At 37.5% G+C, this 25,575-nt stretch overlaps 1 protein-coding gene across 16 annotated transcripts in view; it reads right to left on the minus strand.

Moving 5' to 3' along the window:
- The window catches only part of SLIT2 (slit guidance ligand 2), a 375,185-nt gene that overhangs the window by 340,326 nt on the left and 9,284 nt on the right, over positions 1-25,575 (minus strand). For all 16 annotated transcript variants that reach the window (XM_045474419.1, XM_045474413.1, XM_045474417.1 and 13 more), the window contains one exon: positions 18,750-18,821. In XM_045474419.1, coding sequence (XP_045330375.1) covers positions 18,750-18,821 — 72 coding nt within the window. The remainder of the gene's footprint in view (positions 1-18,749; positions 18,822-25,575) is intronic.

Raw genomic sequence — 25,575 nt, forward strand, 5'->3', positions numbered from 1 at the left:
TTTAAGTTTGGATAGGTGATAGGATGGGATGAGGGAGAGGAAGTGACAAGGCCCCTACAAACACCTATGCACATTACCAATGCATAAACAAGGCAAGGATTTAAAATACACTCTAAGGATTGTGCTCTTTGCAGTATTTTTACCTAATTAAAAAGAAACTCTTGTTCCTAGTCCAGTAAATATGCATGGTAAAAAGCAATGCCCAGTATTCAAATGCCAGCCTGCCACTTGGGCAAATTTCATCATCTTCTGGGTCTCAGCTTTCTCATCTGTAATTTGGTCCTCATTCATATTGCCGAAGATCAAATGAGCAACTATTGATATGAATAATGCACTTGGAAGAGCTCCGGGGTCAGGTACTTGATCTATGAAGAAACTAGCTCAGAGCTACTCAGCTGACCTTAAGCCTTCTGTCCTCATCACCACTGCTCCCCTCCAGTCAGAAAATATTTATCTTCGTGAAACAAAGGCTGTATTAGAGTGGGGCATGGAAGTTTCTACATATGTGCTCTATAGCCTGCCTCTACCAATATATACCAAATGTTGGTGTTTATCCCATTCAAAAAGGAAAAAAAAAAAAAAAAGGTGTTTTGGTTTGGGGTGAGAAAAAGAATGGGTATAGTCCGGCCTCCTGAGTTGTTTCTACAAGCTACAACTAAATCAAGATTATAGGCAGAGCACACTCCCTGGGTGCACACTTCGGAAGTCTGTCTGCTAAATGGTCTATGGGGCCAGGATCAGCCAAGGGCTGCAAACCGCTAGAGCTGCTGTTAGACTTAGCAGCGCCCTACAACACAGGCCTCGTCGCTAACTCACTGGTTCTGCCTTACCCTCCCTGATGCAGTTCCCTGTTCCCCAGCTTCCCAGCTGAGCTGTCATGATTCACTGTCTCTGTATGGCTGGATTTGCTAAGATAAGATAATAGCCTTTTATGTTCAGGCGCTGTGAATTCCTCTCCACCCCTCGGACGGGGAAGACAATTTAAGTGGAAAGGAATAAATTGCTGGATTTAATACAGTGACCAAACACAAAAGCCTAATAAAAATGTCAGAAGTACATGCTCGAGAATGGCAGAGAATTGTGGAAGCACACTAAAGGATGTAAGCTGGGCTGTAGCAACTCCTGTAAAGGTACAAAACGATGACATTAAACCAGCTGCCTCAGTTTGCTTCCTATCTTTCTAGCAATTTCAACTTTGTAGTAATTTTGTAGCACTCTTGCTTTATTTGCAAGTTACACTAAGCCACACGCACACAAATGTGTAAAAATATTAGGAAATAATTGACATATAGTATAAAATACATAGAATGGCCTATCCATAAAAAGCCACCTATGTATAAGTGCATACTTTATATTGATAGAAGGTGTAAGAGACATTGATTGAACAAGTTTACTGTTCCTCTCTTTGAACATAAACACTACCAAGGGACAACAAATGCAAAAATATTAAGAGGTTAAGGCTTCAAATGAAAGATGGCTCCGTTGAGCCTTCGTACTGACTGTGAATATTTGAGTGTCCACACACGTGAATACCACTCTATGGTGGATAGAGACGAATATGTCCAACCCCTCAAGGAGTATACAACCTAGGGAGGGCATTTTTGTTAACAAGCTAATAATCATAATATAAAAACTAAACAGTTTCTGTAATATACTAGACTTAGTCAAATAATTTTAATACTTTTCCTAGGCTAGAGTTATGTGAATTAACCATGTTCAAAAGTAAGTGAAAACATCTACATGTTGGAAGGTGGCTACTGTTGGGTGTTTCACAGCCCTGTGAGGGAAGGGACCCCACTCCCCACGCAGAGTGGTGGCACCCCTGAATGGGAACAGTCCCTGTTTGACAGAAAGTTAAAGCAATGCCTGGTTACTGGCAAAGCCAGGTGGAAATTCAACATTCCAGAAGCAGGACTGGGGGTACAGAAAACTATGAAAAAGGAAAACTCATGAAACGTGAAAAGAAAGAAGGAAAGAATAACTAGCTTCTACGGTGCCTCTGTGAGGGTTGGCTTCCTATTCCAATACTGGCTGGGGGTGGAGGGACTCGGCCAGAAACCAGAAAGCAAGAACATTGCTCAACCAATTCAGGAAGTGTTTGATTTATGAAAAAATATTTAACATCCATTGAACTCTGTGGCAGATCATTACATCTTCTAATCCTGTCAAGGACTCTCTGACATTGATGTCCTAATTATCTCCATCTTAAGGAAGAGGGTATTGAGTTAGAGAGGTTAAGTAATGTGTTATAAGTCACACAGCCAGGAAGCTTAGAAGCTAGGATTCAAATTCTGCCAGACTGTTGCAAGGCTTACATTCATTCATTCAACCAATATTTCTTGTGCACTTACTAGTATTCCCTGCCTTTATGAAACTTGTATTTTAATTGGGAGAGAACGACAAGCAAATAAATAAGTAAAACATACAACACGATATTGGTGATGGAGCCTAAAGGAAAAAAGAACATAGAGAAGTGGGAAGAGAGGGCTAGGGTACTCAGCGTACTTATGCAGAGGGAACCTGAATGATGATAAGATGTATCATATTTTGATCCACAGAATAAAGTGTAAATATTAGATAAGATGTGAAATAAATTATTTTATTAAACCCATTTAATATCAAGCTTTGAAGTAGTTTTGGTTTAGGCACAACCTGATGTTTTCTTTGATATCCCTCAATATTTAATTAAGATTTGGCAGTCAGGGGCTCCTGGGTGGCTCAGTCAGTCACTGAGCATCTGACTCTGGCTCAGGACTTGGTCTCAATGCTCATGAGCTGGAGCCGCTTGTCGGGCTCTGTGTTGACAGCTCGGAGCCTGGAGCCTGCTTTGGATTCTGTCTCTCTCTCTCTCTTCCCTCCCCCATTTGTATTCTATCTCTCTCTCAACAATAAACAGTAAAAAAATATTGGCAGTCAAAGCAATATGCCAGGGGAACTAAGAGAAGAGACTATAATTTTCAGTAGAGATCAGTATAAGATCCTATCGTATATATGAAAAAAGTGGTCTTAGGAGATTTTTAATACCATAAATTATTTTTTTCCTTTGATTCCTGTCTCTATCTCATCATATCTAAGTTGTTTTGTCATATAGTCCCAGAGACAGAGATTTGGGAAAGAAATAGTGACCAAATGAAACTTCATGTTGATTTCCAAGTCCATCGACCATCCACCAATCGTACATAAAACACTTTTGAAAACTACTTTCAAAAAGAGTTATTCTTTGGAAGAGCTAAAGATTGCTCTTGTTATTAGGATTAATCGGTATAAATGGGGAAAGTATGGAAGAGGGGAGCCTGCATAGTCAAATAACTTTCGGAAACAATATTTTTACCAGTTAAACAGATTTCTTTACTGAGTGATGCCTTAGAGATAAATACACAAGTGTATACACTGCAGTCACCACAGAGGATATGACTTTCATTATTTCACCACACATTTGACCACAGATTACTTTTCTCTTGGATCACGGGAAAGAACACATTAGGAATCACTGTTTTGAGATATAATACACATAAAATAACTAGTACAGAAATAAATACAAGGCACTAAAGTAGCATGTGTTTGAGAATTGGGGAAAAGAAGTATACTTATGAAACATCTAAACCTGAATCATCTTAAAAGAATATAATGAAAGTATTTTTTTTTTAACATTTATTTATTTTTGAGACAGAGAGAGCGCATGAACAGGGGAGGGTCAGAGAAAGAGGGAGACACAGAATCTGAAACAGGCTGCAGGCTCTGAGCTGTCAGCACAGAGCCTGCTGCGGGGCTCGAACCCACAGACCGCGAGATCATGACCTGAGCCGAAGTCGGACGCTCAACCGACTGAGCCACCCAGGCGCCCCTGAAAGTAAGTACTTTGAAACAGATACCACACTTACGATGTGGCTAGAATATTTATTTAAATAAATATATAAATATATATTTTTGTATATATTATAATAAATACAAATAACTATAATATATTTAAATGTTTATTTTATATATAAATAAATGACATATTTATCCACAGCTTAATAGTTTCAGGCCACTCAATTTATAAAATAAGCCAATATCTGGATTCTATTGTTGTTTTAAACCACTTTGCTGTCTTTAAGTTAGTGTAGAGTTTCTGAACAAGAAGGGGTTGAAGAATAAGACTGTTCATTTAAAAAACATTCCACTACATTGATAGTTCTTTTTTGCCCCTCTGTCATATTTATTTCAAGTGTTTCTCTGATTTTCATCTAGTATCCCATTTTAGGACAATAGAAAGATAGCTGATGAATATGCCCAAGCCTTCAAGGAGCAAACAACCTAGGGAGGGCATTTTGTTAACAAACTAATAATTATAATATAAAAAATTAACAGTTTCTATCTATAATATCCTAGACTTAGTCAAATACTTTTAATACTTTTCCTAGGCTAGAGGTATGTGAATTAGCCATGTTAAATAGTAAGCAAAAACATCTTGCTGTTTCACAGCCGTGTGAAGGAAGGGACCCCTCTCCTCACTCAGGGTGCTGGCATCCCTGAATGGGAACAGTCACTGTTTGAGACAAAGTAAAGCAGTGCCTGGTTAGTGGCAAGAAATAGCTGGGCTTCCCAATAAGACTGAAGAGAATAAAGAAAAATCCCTTCCAGATATCCTTAGGTGCAAACTCTTTCCCTGAAATATGATAATTGATATATGTTGTGAATTTTAAAGCAATTATTATAACTACAAGTGTTACTCTTGTTCATACAACTTCACTTGTTTAATCACACTATTTGCTGCAGTAATTTCCCGCGTCAAGTAAATTCCAAGGGATTACATGGTGGGTGGGGAGAGGAAAAAAGGTATTTCCTTTTATCAAATGTAACTATGTTGCTTTCTCATTCCATCACGTCCCTGTGTAATAAAAGAAGAATCCAGGGTGGTCACTTGGAGTACCTGATTAACAACTTTCCTTGAAACTATTAATTAGTTGTGGAATTCATTCCCCTTAAAGACAGGGAAAGAAAACCACACCAACTCAGAAAGTGAGCTCGCCTTTTGGAAAAAGACTCCAGATTTCAGTTGCCTTTGGGGTATTCAGGTTCTACACATTTTATTCTCCTCAAAAGGTCAAGGAAATTAATTGTCCGGGGCACACGATGCATTTACTAGGGAGAATTATAGAAAATGATGGTCCCTACTCTCAAACCTGTTACAATCAAAAGATGATAACACAAATATAAACATAACCTGCATCAACCAATGCCATTATTCTCCTTTGATTTGCCTTGTTTGATTTTTAACTCATCTCTTCACGCTACCATCGGTGATGTTTGAGAGGCAGGTGATTATTGAAACTATGTCAGTTGTACACCACTTCCTTCATATTGAGGGATTATCAAGTATCAGGATAACCACTTAATAATGCATAACCATCAAATCTCCTTTAATCATCTTTTTTAAAACTAAGCCTTCAAACAATTCACATTTAATACCAAAGCCATGCAAAATATAACAGGCTGTATTTATCTAGAAAAGAAACTGCCTTTATTTTTTAAATTGCTAATAGGGGGGAGAACAATCTTCAAACCACTCATCCACAACATAATTATCTAATTCCTGGTTTATTACCATGAATAATTCCACCATTATAATTCTTGCAAGTCCTGTGAAGAGTTCCCTATAAATTTCTGAAAAAGAGCTACAACAATTGTGAAAGTTTCAATTTCTTCCCTTCCCTCAATTATGTCTGAGCATCCCCTAGCGACGAGGAAACCTGTGCTAAGTTCTGGTGACGGGAGGTGAACACTACCAGATGTGGTCACTCTCTTTCCTGACTTACCATACACTTTTACGAGCAAAGAAATATCCTCAAAAAAGAGATCAGGTACCTTTGCTCAGTATCTGCCGCTGGTGGTGACCAACAGAGCTAGGAATGTACACAAGGATAGCTTCTGACTTCTGATTTAGAGTTCCCTTCACAGCACAGCATATTTCATTCCAAGTGCAAGCTATTGTTCATTTTTTTCAGGCTTAATTTCCATCAAGCATTCAGTTGGAAAGTACTGATGAAGCAACCTGTACTAGGCTAGATGCTGTATGTAAAACCAAGACAAATATGAGACGGGGGTCTTTTGCAAAGCTAACACACACATTATGATTAACGAACAATATGCCATGGCACGTTGTAGGACACAGAAAATAATGGTGGTTTTAATCATAAGAACAAAAATGAAAATAACATAAAATACACAGCACTTACTTCATGTAAAGCATCATACTAAGCTTGGTTTATTTAGTGTACACTTTACTCCGTACATGACTTTCAGAAGGTCAATTATATTATTATCCTTTTTTTTTTAAACAATGGGAAACTGAGGCACAGGGCAGGTAACAAAAGACATTCTCAAGGCTACACATTAAGTGATTCACTCCTACACAATCAAGCAACAGTCTGTACTCATAACCACCACCTTACAATGAATGACCACTTGGACATAACTAACTGAAGCAGTTGTCAAGGGTTTGATGGAGGAGGTGAGGCTTATTATGCAAGCAGGTAAACTATGCTACTATAAGTTGGAGGCAAGAAAGGAGGCCAGAAATGTGCTGACAACTTCTGGGGAGTGACAGCAAAATCTGCTTGCCTGGGAAATTGCATATGAATATATGCTGTTCTCTGATAGCGATGATAAAAGTTAAAGAAGTAATATAGAACTCAATTATGATTGGTCTTGAAAGGCAAGCAAGAGAGTTTTATGCAAAAGGGAAGTTAATTTGTTTTTAATTTTTTAATGTTTATTCATTTTTTTAACATTTATTCATTTTTGAAAGGCAGAGAGAGACAGAACGTGAATGGGGGAGGGGCAGAGAGAAAGGGAAACACAGAAACAGAAGCAGGCTCCAGGCTCTGAGCTCTCAGCACAGAGCCCGACGCGGGGCTGGAACTCACGGACCGCGAGATCATCACCTGAGCCGAAGTCGGCCACTTAACCGAATGAGCCACCCAGGCACCCCAATGGTTATTCATTTTTAGAGAGAGAGAGAGAGAGAGAGAGAGAGAGAGAGAGAGAGAGAGAGAGAGACAGATAGGCTGAGTGGGAGAGGGGCAGAGAGCAAAGAAGACACAGAATTCAAAGTAGGCTACAGGCTCCTAGCTGCCAGGACAGATCCCGACTCGGGGCTCAAACCCACAAATCGTGAGATCATGACTTGAGCTGAAGTCAGATGCTTAATCAACCGAGCCATTTAGCCACCCTGGGAAGTTAATTTTAACTCACCTAATCTCTGCAAAGTAGGATACAGAGTATTTTTAGATATCCTATCCCCAAGTCTCCTCATATGCAATAGTTTCAATAGAATAACTATCAAATATATTAGTTACAGCATAACTGTTTGTATGTAAAACAGTTATTTGTCTTTGTTAAGAGGCAAACTTGGAGATTTTCCCTACAATAAATCCTGGAATCTTTCTTTTTATTTACTAGTCGGGGATTCCAAATTACTAATGTATAAACCTTAACACTGAGTTTCTCAGTATGAGTGCATCATTGACTTTTAAAAATTAATTAATTAATTAATTTTTGAGAGAGAATGAGCAAGTGAGAGAGACAGAGAGAGCGGGGAACGGGCAGAGAGATAGGGGATCAGAAGATGTGAAGTAGGCTCTGGGCTGACAGCAGAGAGCCTGATGCGAGGTTTTAACTCATGAACAGTGAGACCATGGGCTGAGCGCAAATCTGATGCTTAACTGACTGAGCCACCCAGGAGCCCCTCATTGACTTGTTTAGAACAAAAGCAACATAGTTATCTATGTCAAGTGAAATTTCCTGTAAATTCCCCTAAATTTGTATTCTTCAAGCGTTTTGAACATTCAAAAAATTTTTACGTTTCTCTCTCAGTAACCCCACTTCCCAGGTACACGCATGTACACACACACACACACACACACACACACACACACACACACACTACCTGGTTGACTTGGAATAGCAATTACTATAATAAACTATATAATTTAGAATATACTAGCTATCCAATATGTTAGATAACCGAAATGTGTTACTTCTCTCCCTTTCATAATTTTTAACTTCGGAACATTTTGGGTTTTGTCACTACCTCAATCTGAAAGTGGATCCTTATGTGAAGGAAATAAAATTTAAAGCAATATTCCTATCTGTTGGTTTTTGTTATTAGACTCTGGGTAGGGAGCAGCTTTGGGAAGAAAAAGATCAGTGGGTTAAAAAAAAAAAAGGACAATTTTGGATAAAAACTGAAATTTGATAGAAGGAGAGCATATAACATTGTGGAAAGTGCCTATACTATGTTCGCAGTATTTTGTGAATGAGAATATAATTCTTGGGTCCAAGCAGGGCTTTCTATTAAGAGATTTTAGTAACATTGATTCCTCCTTGCACTCTTTTACCATGAATAATACAGAAAATGGGCTTTATCCTGAAGCACTTGAATTTAAATTTTAAAAAAAAGGCATAAACATTTTTAGTTTCCATATGAACAAAAACAGTGTCCTCAGAAAAATGACACTATAACAGCATGCTTATTTCTGCAAAAATTAAGAGAGATTTTACTTTAACAGAAAATGACTTAGTAAATATTTTTAAAATTTTCATATACTTGAATATGAAATTGCATATCCAGATAAAATGAAAGGAGTTAACAGATATAAATTCTAATAATACTTTTAGCAAAACACAGTGTTACCGAGTGAACAGCTGCCCTTGGCAGTACATATCGCATTTTCCAAATGTTATCAATTTGCCTCAAGACCATTCCCGTTAGGTAACTTTTTTTAAACAAAAGATCAAGAATAAATTAAGGTATTAGACAGCATATAATCTTCTCATAATTAATGAAGTGCATCTGAATTTAATATTAATGACATCATTCATCCTACTGTCTATGTGTAAACGTTTTTTATCATATGATAGTAACTATCTCCAATTAGATAATCATGAAGATAATATAATAATAAGGCGCCTTTTCCCCCATATAATTTGCTTACCTATGATTACATATTTTGACCCGGATTCTTACAACAATGTAACCATAGCAGTGGCTTAAAAGATATAAAAATATGTGTAATTAGTATGCTAAGTATATTTAAACTTCTTATGATAAACTAATTGGTAATTTCAAATGTTTTACAGTGGAGGATAGAATGTAAATTTAAAAATATTTAAATGTTAACACAAAAATACAGTGTTTAATTAAGATGTATTTTTAATATATTAGTCTAGAAACCTTTTAAATAAGCACGCCAGATTTAAAATGTAATTTAAATTAATATTTTAGGAAAAAAAGGGTCAAGGTTAAACTGTTTATCCTCCTTAAAAAGTTTATAATGTCTTTTGTGTCTCTACTTACAAAAAGAAATCTCAATGAAACTTGGATATTAAAACCTCCCAGGAAACCAACAATAAAAGCTGCTAAGAATTTCACAAGTTTTTTTTTCCTTAGGTGTTAATTAAATGATCATTTAACACTGCAATGTAAACACAACATTTTCATCTCCTGACAGCACAGCCTATTATAAATCCGGGGTAATAAAAGTCTTGGTGTTAACGCTCTGAACCAAGTTCCCACCACACTCTAAGACGCCTTGTCGTGTCTAAGGTTAAGCATCTAGACACAAAACAAAGCTTGCGCCTACTCGACTTCCAGTCCAATTTTCCCATCGCCCAGTGACCTAGGTAACACTTTGAGCAATAAAGAATAAATTTAATTTCTCCAGCATTTTGTGAGGATTAGGAACAATTGTTGGCTTGCAATGACTTTTTATCCTTGGATTCTTTTTCCTCCGGAGCATTCCTCCGGTCCTAAAAGAGAATTCTGATGGTTTAAGACATAGAACAAACAGAACTTTAAATTAGGCTTTTTTCAATCAATTGGAACTGTTGGAGGGGAAGCAATCAACCTTTCTCTGTGCTGTTCTCAGCTATTCACATACTTCAAGCTTTAATCTTTCACTAGTAGAAGAAACCTATCATGACGGGGCAAAGCTATCTTTTCCCATTCTGTTTCCAGACGTATTTATTTCTCTTTTCTTTAAGACCTTTTTTTAAACACTTAAATCAAGTTGCCATACTTAGCTGTACACATTCATTTGGGGGAGATTTCAAGAGGCACAGATGTTCCCTTAATAATATTTCACACAGCCATGCCGTACCCTACACCATGGGTATCGCACCAACAGGCCTTTTTACTTTTCATTGCTTCCCTCTCTAGAATTTAGTTTTTCAGAGAAAAAAAGAAAGAAAAACTCCTGTCTGAAGTTTCTTACATCAATCACAATTTATCAAACATTTATCACAATTTTTCAACTTTTTACGAAGAATTCAGTGACCGAGATCACCTTGCCTATGGGTAACAGGTAACAAAAAGAGGACATACACTGGTCCCTCTGCCTGCAAAGCTTATGTGCATATGAAAAGTATTGGAGTTATAATAACAACAGAACAAAACAAAAATAGCTTCTGGCTGAGATCTATTTCATTATCAAATATTGTTTAAATCCAAAGTGCTAAACGATTTGCAATTTGCACTGCATTTTGACATATGTTTAATCTAAAAATGCACTTACAATCACATATGCAGTTTATGTAAAGATGACAGAATGTTCCACAGATCACATCATATTTGCATATTACAAGATCAATGGGTTAATTATCTTATATGGTTTTAAAGATTGAAGTTTTAATTAGCAATAAAAATGTTCTTTAGCAACATATGCAATCTTCTGAATAACTTTCACAATAGTTCACCTATAGTTTGAAGAGTTAACGCAGCATTTTCAAACTAATTCATATTTTTCCTTTATTTATTTAGGAAAAACACATCATTCAGACAACAACCCAAATATGCAGGCGTAACACAGCTTCTAAGTCACAGCCTCTGTTTCTACAGCTAATTCATCTTATACAGGAATTTTAAAACTACATGAATCATCAACTGGGATAGGGTAAGAGATCTCATTAAGAACATTCTGGCCTTAATGCATCTTGTGTGGCCAAGTAAGGAGAAATAAAACGATGCATATTTTATGTTAATTTCTAGTGATGAAAAAAAATAATGTGGCTACGCTTATGTCTGTGTTATTACACCGAGAAAAATTGCCAGACAGAGGTGAAACGGAACAAAGAGATTTTCTGACTGTGGGCAGGTTGCAAAGACATCTGTGTGACTATTTTTTTTTCACCTTATTTTGCAAGGACGAGACAGTAATCATGTAATACAATTTCTACCATACTGGAAAGTTGGTCATGTTCTTTTTTTTTAATAATTTTTTTTAAGTTTTATTTATTTATTTATTTATTTATTTATTTATTTATTTTGAGAGGGAGAGAGACAGCATGAGCAGGAGGAGGGGTAGAGAGAGGGAGGGAAAGAATCTCAAGCAGGCTCTGCATTGTCAGTGCAGAACCCAACGCGGGGCTCGAACCCATGAAAACATGAGATCATGACCTGAGCCGAAACTGAGAGTCGGACACTTAACTGACTGAGCCACCCAGGCGCCCTGGCAATGTTCTTCTGAATACAGAATCTATAATGTGACTGGAAATATCCCCAGGTGGAAAATATGATCATTCCCATTTTACAGATAAGGAAACTTGACTCCAGGGGTGTCACCTGATTTCCAAAGATAGCAGAGCTGAGTAGGTATTTAAACACTAGTGTTATATGCCCCTTCTCTTATGCTATAAATTAATTGATTTCAGGGTCTTAAAACATATGTCAATACACTAAAATTAGCTAAATAGAACCAGAATCCTATGAACACTTATTCCTGGAATTATTTATGTAAACTTCAGTCACCAAACAGTGGCAATTTCATAATTTGTCACCAAATTTTAAAATATTCCCTGATAATGTGTATTGAAAAATGTCTTTTTCACATGAAAAACATACACTTAAATTCATGTTTCAACAAACACAATCCCTTTTGATGAACTAAGTTTTAATTTACGTATTACAGGTCAGATATTAACCATGGTGGAGGCCCACATATACCACCTATTACCTGGGGCCACAGTGTTACCCCGGTTTCTCTCCCCGGTATCTACAACAGTATCTCCAAATTCAAATTGCCCTACTGTGAGTACTTCTTGGTGCAGATAAAAACATTTGCATTTGGGAAAGCAACTATTTAAACAAGTACACTTGAACGGAAAAGATTCTTCTAGTTGATGCAATTAATTACGCTGTAGACTTCACATTCAGAGTATATTCTGTGGGTTAGCAACAACAGAAACCTACTAATTTCTGACTTTCTTAAGCAACAGCTTTTACTTGTAATCTCTTTGAAATAAAACTATCAACGTGAGGCGTGGGCGTGGCAAAAATCTCAAGTACAATGTTAATCCTCACTACATTTATAACTTCTAAATAATAGGATTACATGTTGATTTTAATTTTTGTTAATGTTTATTTTATTTTTGAGACAGAGAGAGACAGAGAGTGAGCAGGGGAGGGGCAGAGAGAGAGAGGGAGACACAGAATCTGAAACAGGCTCCAGGCTCTGAGCTGCAGCACAGAGCCCAACACAGGGCTCGAACTCGTCAACCATGAGATCATGACCTGAGCCGAAGTCAGACTCTCAACCGACTGAGCTACCCGGGCGCCCCCGATTACGTGCTGATTTTAAATCAAAATCAAAAGTAAGTCCTACTCCATGGCTTGCCTCTTTTCTTCATGTCAAGTGGTAATGGCTATTCTGAAGTGTGTTCAGATACCCATGTATCAAGTCTTTTGTCTATCTACCTTCGGTTACGTAATTAGTAATCTATTTTTTTATTTTTATTTTATTTTTATTTTATTTTGAGAGAGAGAGCGTGCACACTAGCAGGGGAGGGGCAGACAGAGAGAATCTTAAGCATTGAGCCCTGACACAGGGCTTGAACTCATGACCATGAGATCATGACCTGAGCCAAAATCAAGATACAAATGCTCAAACACCTGAGCCACCCAGGTGCCCCAATAGTAATTTTTTAAAATTTTTTAAATGAAATGTTCCTGTAGATCTCTATTCTCTAAGTGGCAAGAGCAGAGTCCCTTGGGTACAATAATGATAGGTCATTAATAAGTTACTGAATAAATAATAAGGGACTTGGTGTTTTAACCACTGACAGTTAACACATTTCTAAGTTTTATCTCACTTATTGGTTCTTAGTTTTCAAAGATCAAGAGTCAACCCGCTCCCCTTCACAAAGTATGAGCATGAGCAATACAAATAGTGTATCTTTGCACCAAATGGTAAGGCAGGCACACCACACCCGAGGAACTTTTAAAATTTTTTTTTTTTCAACGTTTATTTATTTTTGGGACACAGAGAGACAGAGCATGAACGGGGGAGGGGCAGAGAGAGAGGGAGACACAGAATCGGAAACAGGTTCCAGGCTCTGAGCCATCAGCCCAGAGCCCGACGCGGGGCTCGAACTCACGGACCGCGAGATCGTGACCTGGCTGAAGTCGGACGCTTAACCGACTGCGCCACCCAGGCGCCCCCCGAGGAACTTTTATCGTCTGGACAAGAAGCCCTTCGGCAGCCTGGGCAATGGAGAGCAGCGGTAGCCATCATGGCAGCTCACTAGATGAGTAATGATGTGGGTCTGGCTGGACGACGGTAACCGTAGCAACTGCAACCTGCAATTCCTGCACAACCACTGTGGGATTTATTGTGGCAGGGGCCAAACAGGCCAAGAGTGAAAGGGAGCAGGAAACTATGGCACCTGACACCTCGAGGAGCCCACACTTTAATCAGAACTGGCAGGAATTAATTCAAGAGGAATTTTGATACAAGCTCCGCTGTGGAGCTCTTGTTTTTATCCTTGAATACAAGAATCCTGTGAGATTAAATTATATAGTTTTATAGAAATGCGGTATTATATTAAATTAACGGATATTTTGCTTATGTGAAAAATGGGTTATTTTTATTTTACTGTGTCTACCCAAACCCTCCAATGTTTAGAAGACCTAAGGGGACTAAACATTTAATTAGCCAAGTTACCCTTTAAATTTAATTTGGCTCTCTATTATTCATAATGCCTTCCCAGCATTACTGTTTGCTCATTCACGTTACAGACCCTGAACCCGACGGAGATTTAACTCAATACATCAAACACTTACTGAGAGGTTTCTAAAGGTCAAGCCTCATACTAGACCCTGGGGACATAAAAAACCAAAACAAAACAAAACATGTTTTTGTAATAAATGTATATCAGCATTTATATGCCTAATCACAGAAAAAGTAAACTAGGTTAATAATAACTGATAAGTTTACTAGGATTATGTCTGGATGGCAAGGTAATGAATAATTTCTATTTCCTCTTTTCTATTATTCTGAATTGCCCAAACCTTTCTAATATGAGGGTATGTTACTCTTACAACTACTCAAAAACAAAAACAAATGGTAAAGGTCCTTCTGTGGGGCAAGAAGAAAGGAAAATAAAGATAGCTTCACTGTACATGCGTTGTACTTCGCAAATTAATTTTTACCTTAATAAAACAAAAATTAAGTTTTCTTCTAAACAAAAGCCCTGATTACTATTATCAAAAACATTTTGAGCCTCTGAGATCCTATCTGACAGTAAATGAACTGTGACCTGACCAACCAAATTAAGCGGTCAAAATCTATTTGTCTCAGGTAAGTAGTCATTAGGCCATAAAAAAAGTCCTTGAGTTTAAAAATACTATTTATAATGTTAGATACTTTAGAGGCTCCAAAGCTCATTGGGGAATAATAAATGCTACTTGTGAACCAGAAATAAAAAGGTTTTATTCAAAGAAGTAGAGAAAATGAATCACTGGGACTTATGTATTTAATTTCATTTGTTAGTTTTGTTTTGTTTCAGTAGATACAAGTGAAAAATGAGTTTCTGCCATGTGCCTTGGATACTTAAGTTTATGTTAGAAGTCTGGGTAAATACAATAATACTCAAAGAAATAAACTGAAAACCACAAAACAAATATTTATAACCAAATGCTTGACCGCAGTACTACCAATGAAATTCCTTTCTAATGAGCCTGGATTAGTAGTTGAAAACTCAAGTTGAAAAGTGTGAATCACTCACTGGTAAATCACCTTTAAGGTTACATTTATCAGGAAGTTTTGTATATGCTACTCATATATATAAATGCCACTCATAAATTTCAATCAATCACGATCGCCCATTTCAAAAGTGACTAAAAATCTCAGTTAATCAGCTCCAGATTGCTCCAAAAATAATTTTCTCCACTCTTAAATTGATAGTAAAGAGGCGACACCAGTTTGGGGGGAGAAGCAAGAGGCTAGAATGGCGTATCTACGCAAGTTAAGGAAACTATATGCTGTCTCTTTTAACCTCCAACCTAGGGCCCTTTACTTTCCCTTTACTTACACTTTCCATCTGTCAACAAGTGCTTGTAATTTTATTACACTGTCCTGTAGTTTATGCAGAGTTGGTATTATTTTACAGAGTTCTGTTAATGGACTGGATAAATGGTAATGCTATTTAAACTAGTCTCCTGCTCCAACAAACACAGCTGCAACTGTACTACTATTTCTGAGCAAACATCTTGACCTGAACATGTAGTGCTCTCTCAACCCGTCCAAAGAGAAATTGGAGCAGACAGCAAAGGAAAAGCATATTTGGCCGCTAGCAGCAACCAACCGTGTCGAATCATAATTCATATACAGCATACCCTCTTTTTCTTTTATATTGCATTTAGAGTCCAAAAAAAGCATGTGTGCTTCTTCACCTGGCATCTCATTTTCCGCCAAGAGTCAAATGGTGATTTTTCATTACAAAAGTGCAAAGAAAATCTGCATAATGTCCAGTATATCAGACTAGCTTAAATCCTAATGATAAAAATCAGACATCAGTAGAGTGAACTACACATTAAACTAGTGAACTTCTTCATTAGTTATATACTGGGATAAAAAAGCATTAAATAAAAGTATTAAATAACAAATACAGTAAGTGAGAAAAAGAAATGGAGATACTAATTAGAATGATGCAACAACTTAAAGAGAGAATAAATTATAAATGTGTTTCCTTCATGAATTCTAGATGTGTAGGTCTCTACCACATTATATAGTAGGGCAATTATGGATTGCTTAATATGTATATGCAAAGACCAGGCTAATACCTTCCCTGTCCCAACATATACTCTCTGCTATTAGTCAGAAACCCTGTTTCCTTTGTTCTGTCACTGATCCTTCTTGTGAAAGATTCATTTTTCAATGAATGTTTTAAAGGAGATTTTTGTCTGTCGATCTGGGCACATTTTTCCATCTGTTGGAACATTTGTTTCGGTGAACTACTAGGCACCTGTATCACATGAAGAAACTCTGAGCTTGAATCCTTCCCTCTTGGAAATTACACTGGCCAGGCAGTCAGACTCACAAGCTTTTGGTTCTTTATTTATTAAAGATATTTAATGCTGGTTGTTTACTCCAATTAATGATTACCATCATAAAAAAAAAATGTGGTCACATGTAGCTTATAACTTACCCTCTCAAGAGAAATACCATTGGTAACAATTCACTATATCGAATTCGGGTGGGACAAATAGTACCTTCATTCAAAGGAAGATTCCCGGTGTGAGGGTGAAGAAAAAAATTACACCACTGTTTCTACGTGTATTTAGTGTTTATGTCAGTCGGTAAATCTCAACGAATATTAAGCATTATGCCATCAATCTCTAATTTCAGGAACATCAAAGCATTCAAGCCCCTCTTGCAACTAATCCTAAGAAATAAAGTTTTATCTTCCCAAACTCCCCAGAAGAAATCATTTGAGCCGAACAGGTACATCACAACTCTGAGCTGTATTTTCTAGCTGTCCATTTTCTCATATTTTTACATGCTTTTAATTAACTAAAAAATACTGCCTCAGAGTTTTATGGGTTCTGTTTCTTTAATTTTACTTCTTCAGGATTTCAGGTCTCTTTTCACACAGCAGCTTCCTAAAGTCATAAAGTCATAACAAAATATAAGAGAAAAATCCATTGGTCCACTATGTGATATTGTCTAAGAGGGAAAACTGTTCCACGGAATAGAATTTACTAATAGAAGATTCTGCGCTGGATTAAACTACCTGAAGCCTCCTAAGGAAAGTAAACCAAGTACTTCTAGACTAAAATTCAAACATTCTTGTTTCTCTGAGGTAGTGTTGAAGTTAATTTTCCCCTCTTTCGCTTAATATTTTAAATCGTAGATGACAGTCATTCATTTAAATTATATTTTCACAGCTACATAGAAAAAGGAAAATTTCCTAGACTGGTGTGAATTGCTTTTGCATGGGCACTATTAGCAAAGTGGTGGTTTCATATCCCTCATCGTATACCAGAAGTCCATTCGCCAGTCTCCTCCATCACCAAAGCTTAACGCAGAAAGCAGAATCACAACTAAAACCCTCTCTGTGGCCCTTCTTAGAAACTAAGCACAAATATTTCTACATCAGTATCAACTTAGCATCTTTACAATGTTCAATATTCTATCTCCTTGGTCAAACTAGTCTGTAAAGAATTCTTATTTAAAAGTCTATTTTCAAGTTTCTTTGAAAACTTTTTTTCCTTTTTTTAATTTACTTAAATGGAGCTAATTAGCTGGCAGGGAACCCAAGGAAAAGGAGAAATCCTGCCAGGCGACTTTGGCTGTCCTCAGAGGAACAGTACCAGGGAAGTGAGACTCTAGAGGGGAGATACAGTGTGTTCGTTTGGCTGCACATCTGCCCACTGAGCCAGCTCTCTCTGTAGTGAGCTAAGGCACCAGGAGGACTGAACAGAGACCGTGGCCACAGTGCAGGGAGGGCTCGAGGGCAGTGTTGCTAGACTTCCTACTTGTCGAATTGATAACAACACTATTGAACTCATAGGCTACGACAAAGCCAAGTTCGGAAAAAAAGGAATCCGCTCACTTCCCCCACAAACAGGAACCTACGGGACGTCCCCCACCATCCAGGTGGAAGGTGTGCCGAGGAATTTCTTCTATATATCCCCAATTTCTTTCATGACATCCATGAACATCAATAATCATCGTTATTTGTTTTTCCAACAATTTGTTGCTTATCTCCCATCTGCACAAAATCACTCATATGGCTGAAAATCTAATTTTAAAAGCTTTCAAAAATGTGTTTTCACTATTACTTATTAGGTCAGTGTACAAGCATTCCAAGGAGGAAAACCTGATTCTGCCTAAAACTCACATTATGTTCTTTCCAAAGGAGCACTTCCGTTAACAGTCTATGACATATTTGTGAGGAAACGTTTACGGTCATTCCTATTGCAGAGTTTGGAATTCTGGCCTTAAAAGGAACATTTAAGAGGAAATTTACAGCCCTCTTTAAATACCTTATAATAATATTTCCAGACTAATAAACACGACTCCAGCACAGAAACAATGTCGAGAAAGCTGACATTAAGAACCCTAACTTTATAACAAAACACTGCCAACTTCCTCTTCGGAGGAAGTATAGTGGCAAATTTTCCCTTCAGAACTTAATCAAAAGTTTCCATAAAAAAGTAAGGTAAATCTCCTCCTCATCACATAACCAAAAAGGAATAATACAATTACAGTGACACATACATGAACCACTAAATGCTAACCAAATAGAACAACAGGAACCACTGGGAAACCAATCATAAACTTCCATAAGAAGAAAAAACAAGCAAGCTTTTAATCCATTAATCTATCAGTGAATAGATTCCAGGAAAGCACAAGGAAACAGATCCAAAATACATTTATTAAAATACAAGGTACTACCCAAAGCAACAATAACTATTTCTGTCTACTTACAGCCTGTAGAGCTTCGAAGTCCCAAGAAACAGCAACTCAGGAAACAGCTGAAGGTGATTTCTGTTCAAACGCCTTTTGAGAAAAACAAAAACAAAGCGTATGTTACATAGAAAATACCCAACAATGAGTCTGTGATTTGGTAGTGTCGTGCCTCATCCTGTATTTCAGGGAAGGAAGAAATGACATTCAAAAGAATTCAAGCATTGCAAATCAAAAGTTGGTTACACCTTTTGTTACCTGACTCTTTAAAGCAATTTTCCATTATGCTTACTCAGATGATTACCGGCACCTAAACCCTAACCTCACATCCTGTGCAACATCAGTCATCCAGAATATACACAACGAGAAAGGATTTCTTGCCTAGGACTCTGCTGTCTAGGTTAGGTGAGTGCGAGATATAATGCAAACACCACAGTAAACGGTGCCCTAAGATAATTCATGCACTGTCCCAGATGACCTAAATTTTTAGCCAAGGCATTGTGGGGAAATGGAAATTTCAATTTTGTTAGCATTTTGTTTAGCTGTGGGGAAAAAAAAAGTGTGAGGAAATGTCAGCATGATTTGTCCCTATGGGTGAAAGCAGAAGAAAACGGCCAAGTCCAAACCTAAATCCACAGTTCTTGACCCTTAACTGAAAATAAGGCTGAAACAGAATAGTAGTGGCTAAAAATGTTTAGATCGTGCTTTTTTACATGTTTACCTGATATGAATGTAACTTTAGAGTTTAGAAAAAAATTTGACTGCAACTCTAACTCAATTAAGCCCTGATGCTGTGTAACTAAGTTCTTCTGGACTGTGCACACTTCCCGAAGGCTAGGTAGATCCTGATGCTGATGTACTAGGATCTCAATCCCATTCATCTCACGTGGACACATTAATGTTTCAGTAAAAATAAATGTTCACATCTCTGCTTTTCCCAAATTTATTTTTTTTAATTTTTTTTAAATGTTTATTTATTTTTGAGAGAAGGAGAGACAGAGCATGAGCAGAGGAGGCGGCAGAGAGAGAGGGAGACACAGAATCCGAAGCAGGCTCCAAGCTCTGAGCTGTCAGCACAGGGCCTAATGCGGGGCTTGAACTCACAAACCGTGAGGTCATGACCTGAGCCGAAGTCAGACACTCAACTGACTGAGCCACCCAGGCGCTCCTACTTTTCCCAAATTTAAATTACATGATAAGCTGATGCAAAATGTACATTTAAATGATTTACAAGTTGCCAAAAAAAAAAAAGATTTATAAATTTCTATTGCCCTACAGGAGAGTAAGGAGGTCCAGAAAACTAACGACGCTTTGAAGAAACTTGAGTATTAAATATAAATGTCAAAAGGACAGGAAAAGAAAGCATGCCAATCTTGACTTATTTATTTTTTTATTTATTTACCTATTTATCTACCTATCAATCTTGACATATTTAAATAGCCATCTGGTAGCAGCAAAATTATATTTAATCTCCAGAGGGCAGAACTGGCACTAGTGAATACATTTCTTCTTTTTTCTTTTTCTTTTTTTTTTTTTTTTAACGTTTATTTATTTTTGAGACAGAGAGAGACAGAGCATGAACCGGGGAGGGTCAGAGAGAGAGGGAGACACAGAATCTGAAACAGGCTCCGGGCTCTGAGCGGTCAGCACAGAGCCCGACGCGGGGCTCGAACTCACGGACCGCGAGATCATGACCTGAGCCGAAGTCGGCCGCTTAACCGACTGAGCCACCCAGGCGCCCCATGAATACTTTTCTTAAGAGAGTATATTATAAGGAAGACCTTTCTAAGAATTAGTGAATTTCCAAGAATTAGAAGAAATGGAATGATCTGCCTTGAGAAACTCAACTTCTGATTCCACTTTTATCCAAGCAGAGGCAGTGTGTATTTTTTTCTTTTTCCTGCAAAGGACATAATCAAAAGAACTCCCGCATTAGGTGAAAAATGGTACCAGCTGAACTTCAGAACTTCTTCAAACTCCAAAATGCCATGAGGTAATGATGAAGACTGTAACTTTGTTACATAAACTCACATTAGGAAGAAGTTGATTATCTACAGAAACATTCTAGGCACTTAATAAAACGCACACTTGTAAAAAAGTATGCCAAGACGATTAGGGGGAAAATGGTAAAATTAGTGGTGAAAGGGTGGAATTTCTTTCCACTTACGCTAATTTTTATAAATAAAGCATATAACAAGGTTAAATTTAAAGTGAAACCAAAAGCTTTTACTTATTTATTTTTGTCTGCTGGGAATGGAGAAAGGAAGGAGTATTTCTGAGGGAGGATGACTTCCAGAGTCTACTATTACACAATTCTCATAAAATAAAATTTAACTATGACCTTGTTATATTTTTCTCTCAAGAAACAGACAACAAATATTCACAATAGTGGCAATTAGAATTTTTCTAGGGAAGCGACCGCTCTTGGAAAGACTCCCATTATTCAAGGAGACAATCTCCATTTCTAAAATGGCAGAGATGGGCTATGGCAATCTCATCCAAACCACTGGACTAATAAACATCCTCCAGGATTCACCGACCATAACCAGTATGCTCCTTCAAGCCTCCGGTCCCTGCAAAGCCCCAGCTGTTTGGAGAGCTTTCCCTATTCTGAGGGTACTTTCTTACAACTTCTGTGAAGCTTCCCTGATCCCCCTACAGAGAGGCAGTTCCTCCCTTGTCTGTGTCCCCATACCCTCATGGCATTTAATAAATAAGAGTCCTTGATGTTGTATTTCATCACATACTGGTCTGTTTTCCAGTAGGCTGTAAGCTCTTCGAGTACAAAGACCACATCTTTGTATTCTTTCCCTTCCTCTCTGGCACTCAGTGGATTTTTAGGAAATGCTAAATGAGAACATACTTGTCTTTTTGCATTTTGATATACTTCAGCAACGCTCTAGCATATGCATTTTATATTCGGCCAACTATTCCCCTGGGATGCTTCCTGAGGATCCTGTCTTAGTTTTTATGCCACTTTCAAACTAACCAAAGCCCCACCACCGACCTTGCTTTCATGTGCCCTATAAATCAATTATGTCCTTCCCCTCCCATCAACCTCTCTCCCACTGCCATACTCAACATCATCTAGAAGTCACAAGGAATTTGATATGTTTAAATAATATCAGATATTGTGAGAAAGAAGATATTTCAGATTGGGTGTAGGCAGTGTCTTTTTTTTTTTTTTTAATGTTTATTTATTTTGAGACATAGAGAGCCAGAGCCAGAAAGCGAGAGAGAGAGAGAGAGAGAGAGAGAGAGAGAGAGAGAGAGAGAGAGAAGGGCAGAGAAAGAGAAAGAGAATCCCAAGCAGGATCGGAAATGTCAGCATTGATTCCACAATGCAGGGTGTGATCTCATCAATTTTGAGACAACGACCTGAGCTGAAATCACATCAGACACTTAACTAACTGAGCCACCCAGACACTCAAAGTAGTGTCTTTTTCTTTTTCTTAATTATTACTTTCATATTCCCAGCCATTCCTAATTCACTCCAAAAGCGATAGCTAACATAAGCATAACTAAGCTTACTACATGATGATCACTGTTCTGAGAGGTTTACATGAATTATCTCCTTCGTTTTTCAGAACAACCCCAACAGTAGATACTATGGTTACTGTTGTTCTGGAGAAGGGTACACAGCTCATAGAAAGTGGAGCTAAAACCTGAATTCAGGTAGGGTGATTCCAGAACATATCATCTCAAACATTTCTCTCAAAGAGACACAGTCTAAATATTTCTAAACATTAAAAATAATGTAATACTGAAATTTCACTTCTCATCAATCTTTCCTTGGGAAAAACATAGCTTTATAGAGCCCATTTCTTTAATATCTATGAGTGAAACAACCGAAAATAAAACATCATTAAAACAAAACGAAACAAAAAAAACTCTATACTCAGCTCACTGAATTAAAGATCTGTTCAAAATGCCTAAGGTTGAGAGAAAAATGAAAATATGTAGTTTTCTCTGAATCCAGGTAGTTTATCATCTTTTCATGAAAATTACTGTGAATGGTCTTAATATTGTCTAAATCAACCATATGCATAAGACAAGGTAATATAGTAGAAAGGCAGATAATAAATGATGTGATAACATGCATAGAAAAACAGTATTATGCTTTTCCCTCTAAAAGAATATCATGGGGCACCTGGGTGGCTCGGTCAGTTAAGCATCCGACTCTTGCTTTCGGCTCAAGTCATGATCTCGCAGTTTGTCAGTTCAACCCCCACGTCAGGCTCTGTGCTGAGAGTGCAGATTCTGCTTGGGATTCTCTCTCTCTCCCTCTCTCTCTGCCCTGCCCCCATTTGTGCTGTCTCTGTCTCTGTCAAAATAAACAAATAAACTTAAAAAAAAAAAAACAAACAAACATAAAAGACTACCAGTACACTTTTTGTTCCTGTTCTTTCTTGAATCAGTGCTAAGAATGAATGGAAATACAAACATTAAAATAAAAGGTGAAACTCTTTCAAAATACTCAATTAAAGGAAAAACTTGACAGCGGGGATTTCCTGTAAAATGACCAGAAATTAACCCTTTAAAAGGATTTTTTTAAATCCAGAATTACTGTAAAGACCATTAAGGTGCCCAACAATTTCTAAACAGGGCTGGAGTAGAACACAGCATACTTCTTGGCAGCTTGAAAAGGATACTGCCATAATGCTAATGCTAATGTAAATGAGTTAAAGAAGCTAAAATCTGATGGTCCCAGAACAGGAAAACAACATGTAGTGAATGAAATGTATCTCACAGGAGGATTTATGGGAGCCAGCATAAATTGGCTCCATTAAGCAGACCAGGTGGTCAATTACCTATTGTTCAGAACAAGGACAATTGTGTTGAAGATTCATTATACCCAGCTCCTGTGCTACCAGCTAGATGGAATCTGCCCACAGGATCTCTGGGCTGATTGAGATTCTCGGGATGGTAATGCATGATTCCAGAAAGGTGTGCAAAATGCGTCTCAAAGACACTTTTCCCTAGGGCAAAGATGAGAGGGATCCCAGTAACTGTTTCCTCTGTGTTACTGCTAGTTTTGAGTGTGACCTTCAGTGGGGTGAATGATCTTTCTGTATCACACAAAACACCACTGGTCTCTGAAATGCTTATTCTTAACAACCTCAATTTGAAGGGCAGCCTGAGCATTATTGACAAGCACTGCTTCAAATTATGATCTGTCAACTGTTTCTATGTCTTGTCCATTGGTAAAAGTGACAGCCTCTTATTTTTTCAACTTTTACCAGTGAATATTTGCAAACTCCATCCCAATTCAAAGTGTAAAATGAAAAGAATTTTACGAAAGCCAATGGAAAATATATGTCTTGTATCTACCGGCTGTTGTAAATATAAGGTACTTTAGCAATGTGCTTGGTCTAGAACAAGCATTCTATAAATGCTGCCTTAATAAGCTTATCATGTATAATCTCCTGTTTTTCGTACAAAAATGCCTTCTTTTCAGGTAAATTTCTACTCATTCTTAAAACGTTTTTATTCTAATGCTTTCTTTTCAGGTAAATTTCTACTTATTCTTAAAATGTTTTTATTCTAACATTTTTTAAGGCAAAGATTTTAACATTTGTGTATTACTTCGATGGATAAATCAAACTTATGAGTAAAAATGTTGCTTCCACTTCATTCCCCGTACTTCTTGGCATTTCTTTATGTATCCAGAGCAATGAGAAATACTCTGAAACAAAACCTGAAGGTATTTTTATACATTCTTTCCATCTCTTCTATTGCCATATGCCATAATAAGAAAACCAGAATAAAACTGGTAATAAAGTGTGAATGTACAAAAGTCAAATTTATTATGTACACATTTTATTAGCTCAATAAAATAATGCCTAAACTGAGCTTTTGAAAAACAGGAGAAATGTGGAAAATCATGATAAGAGTTCCTTAAATACTAACCATGTGACAAGTGTTTTGTGAAACTATGTGTGCATTATTTTATTTAGACCATGTACTGCCAGCATGCAAGATAATAATTATCTCTGTTCCAAAGACGAGGAAACTGAGGTTTTGAAAGATGAAGCAATCTCATCAATATCTCCCAGTGGAACTCAAACCAAAGGTTTCCCAGTTTTGCACAATAAGAGGATAACAGACAAATGAGAGTTACCCAAGGTGAGACTATTGCTAATTGAAAGGAAGAGTTTTCTGGTGTCACTCTTATCTAATGTTTCTGATTTTAAAGGGGGGTATAAGAGTTTGTGTCTGTTTAGAAAGCATAAACGACAGTACAACCAATGAGTGTTTGCTGCATTCTATAGAACAGGCAACAGAAAATAAAACTACAAAGTGCCTATGCAGAGGGGAGTCTGTGTTCTTTGCACCCTGTGCTCACTGCCAGAAGCTAGAAGAGCAGCACACACGTGAGGAGCTCCAGAGCTACCCACCTGCATCCAAAGTGGATGAACACGGCACACGACACTCAAACATTTTTTTGTAAATGTTCTCTTAAAGTAATATTCCCATTACGTCAGTACCAAATCACCCCTATTGTTACCAAACTGTCATTCTGAAAGCATTTTCCCCAATATTCCCTCCAGTCCCGCAGATATAAATTGCTCTGAAAAAAAGGTAAGTGCAGTCTTTATGAAAGTCCACGCGGAAAAGTCTCTAATTGCATGCAAAGTTGTGAAATTCCATCTAGCGGGCATAATTCAAGCAGAAAGGGATCCAACAGGAATGAAAGACAGAATTCAATGTAAAATATCTGACATTCACTGCTTCCGCAAATACATTGTAACAGTGCAAACTAAACTACTCATTTCAGGGAGGTATAAAGGACACAGCATCCAGCAAACACTGTCACAAAGGATGAGCCCAAAACAGATGTGGGAAA

Source organism: Leopardus geoffroyi, chromosome B1 (genome assembly GCF_018350155.1).
Source record: "Leopardus geoffroyi isolate Oge1 chromosome B1, O.geoffroyi_Oge1_pat1.0, whole genome shotgun sequence".
Classification (NCBI taxonomy): Eukaryota; Metazoa; Chordata; class Mammalia; order Carnivora; family Felidae; genus Leopardus; species Leopardus geoffroyi.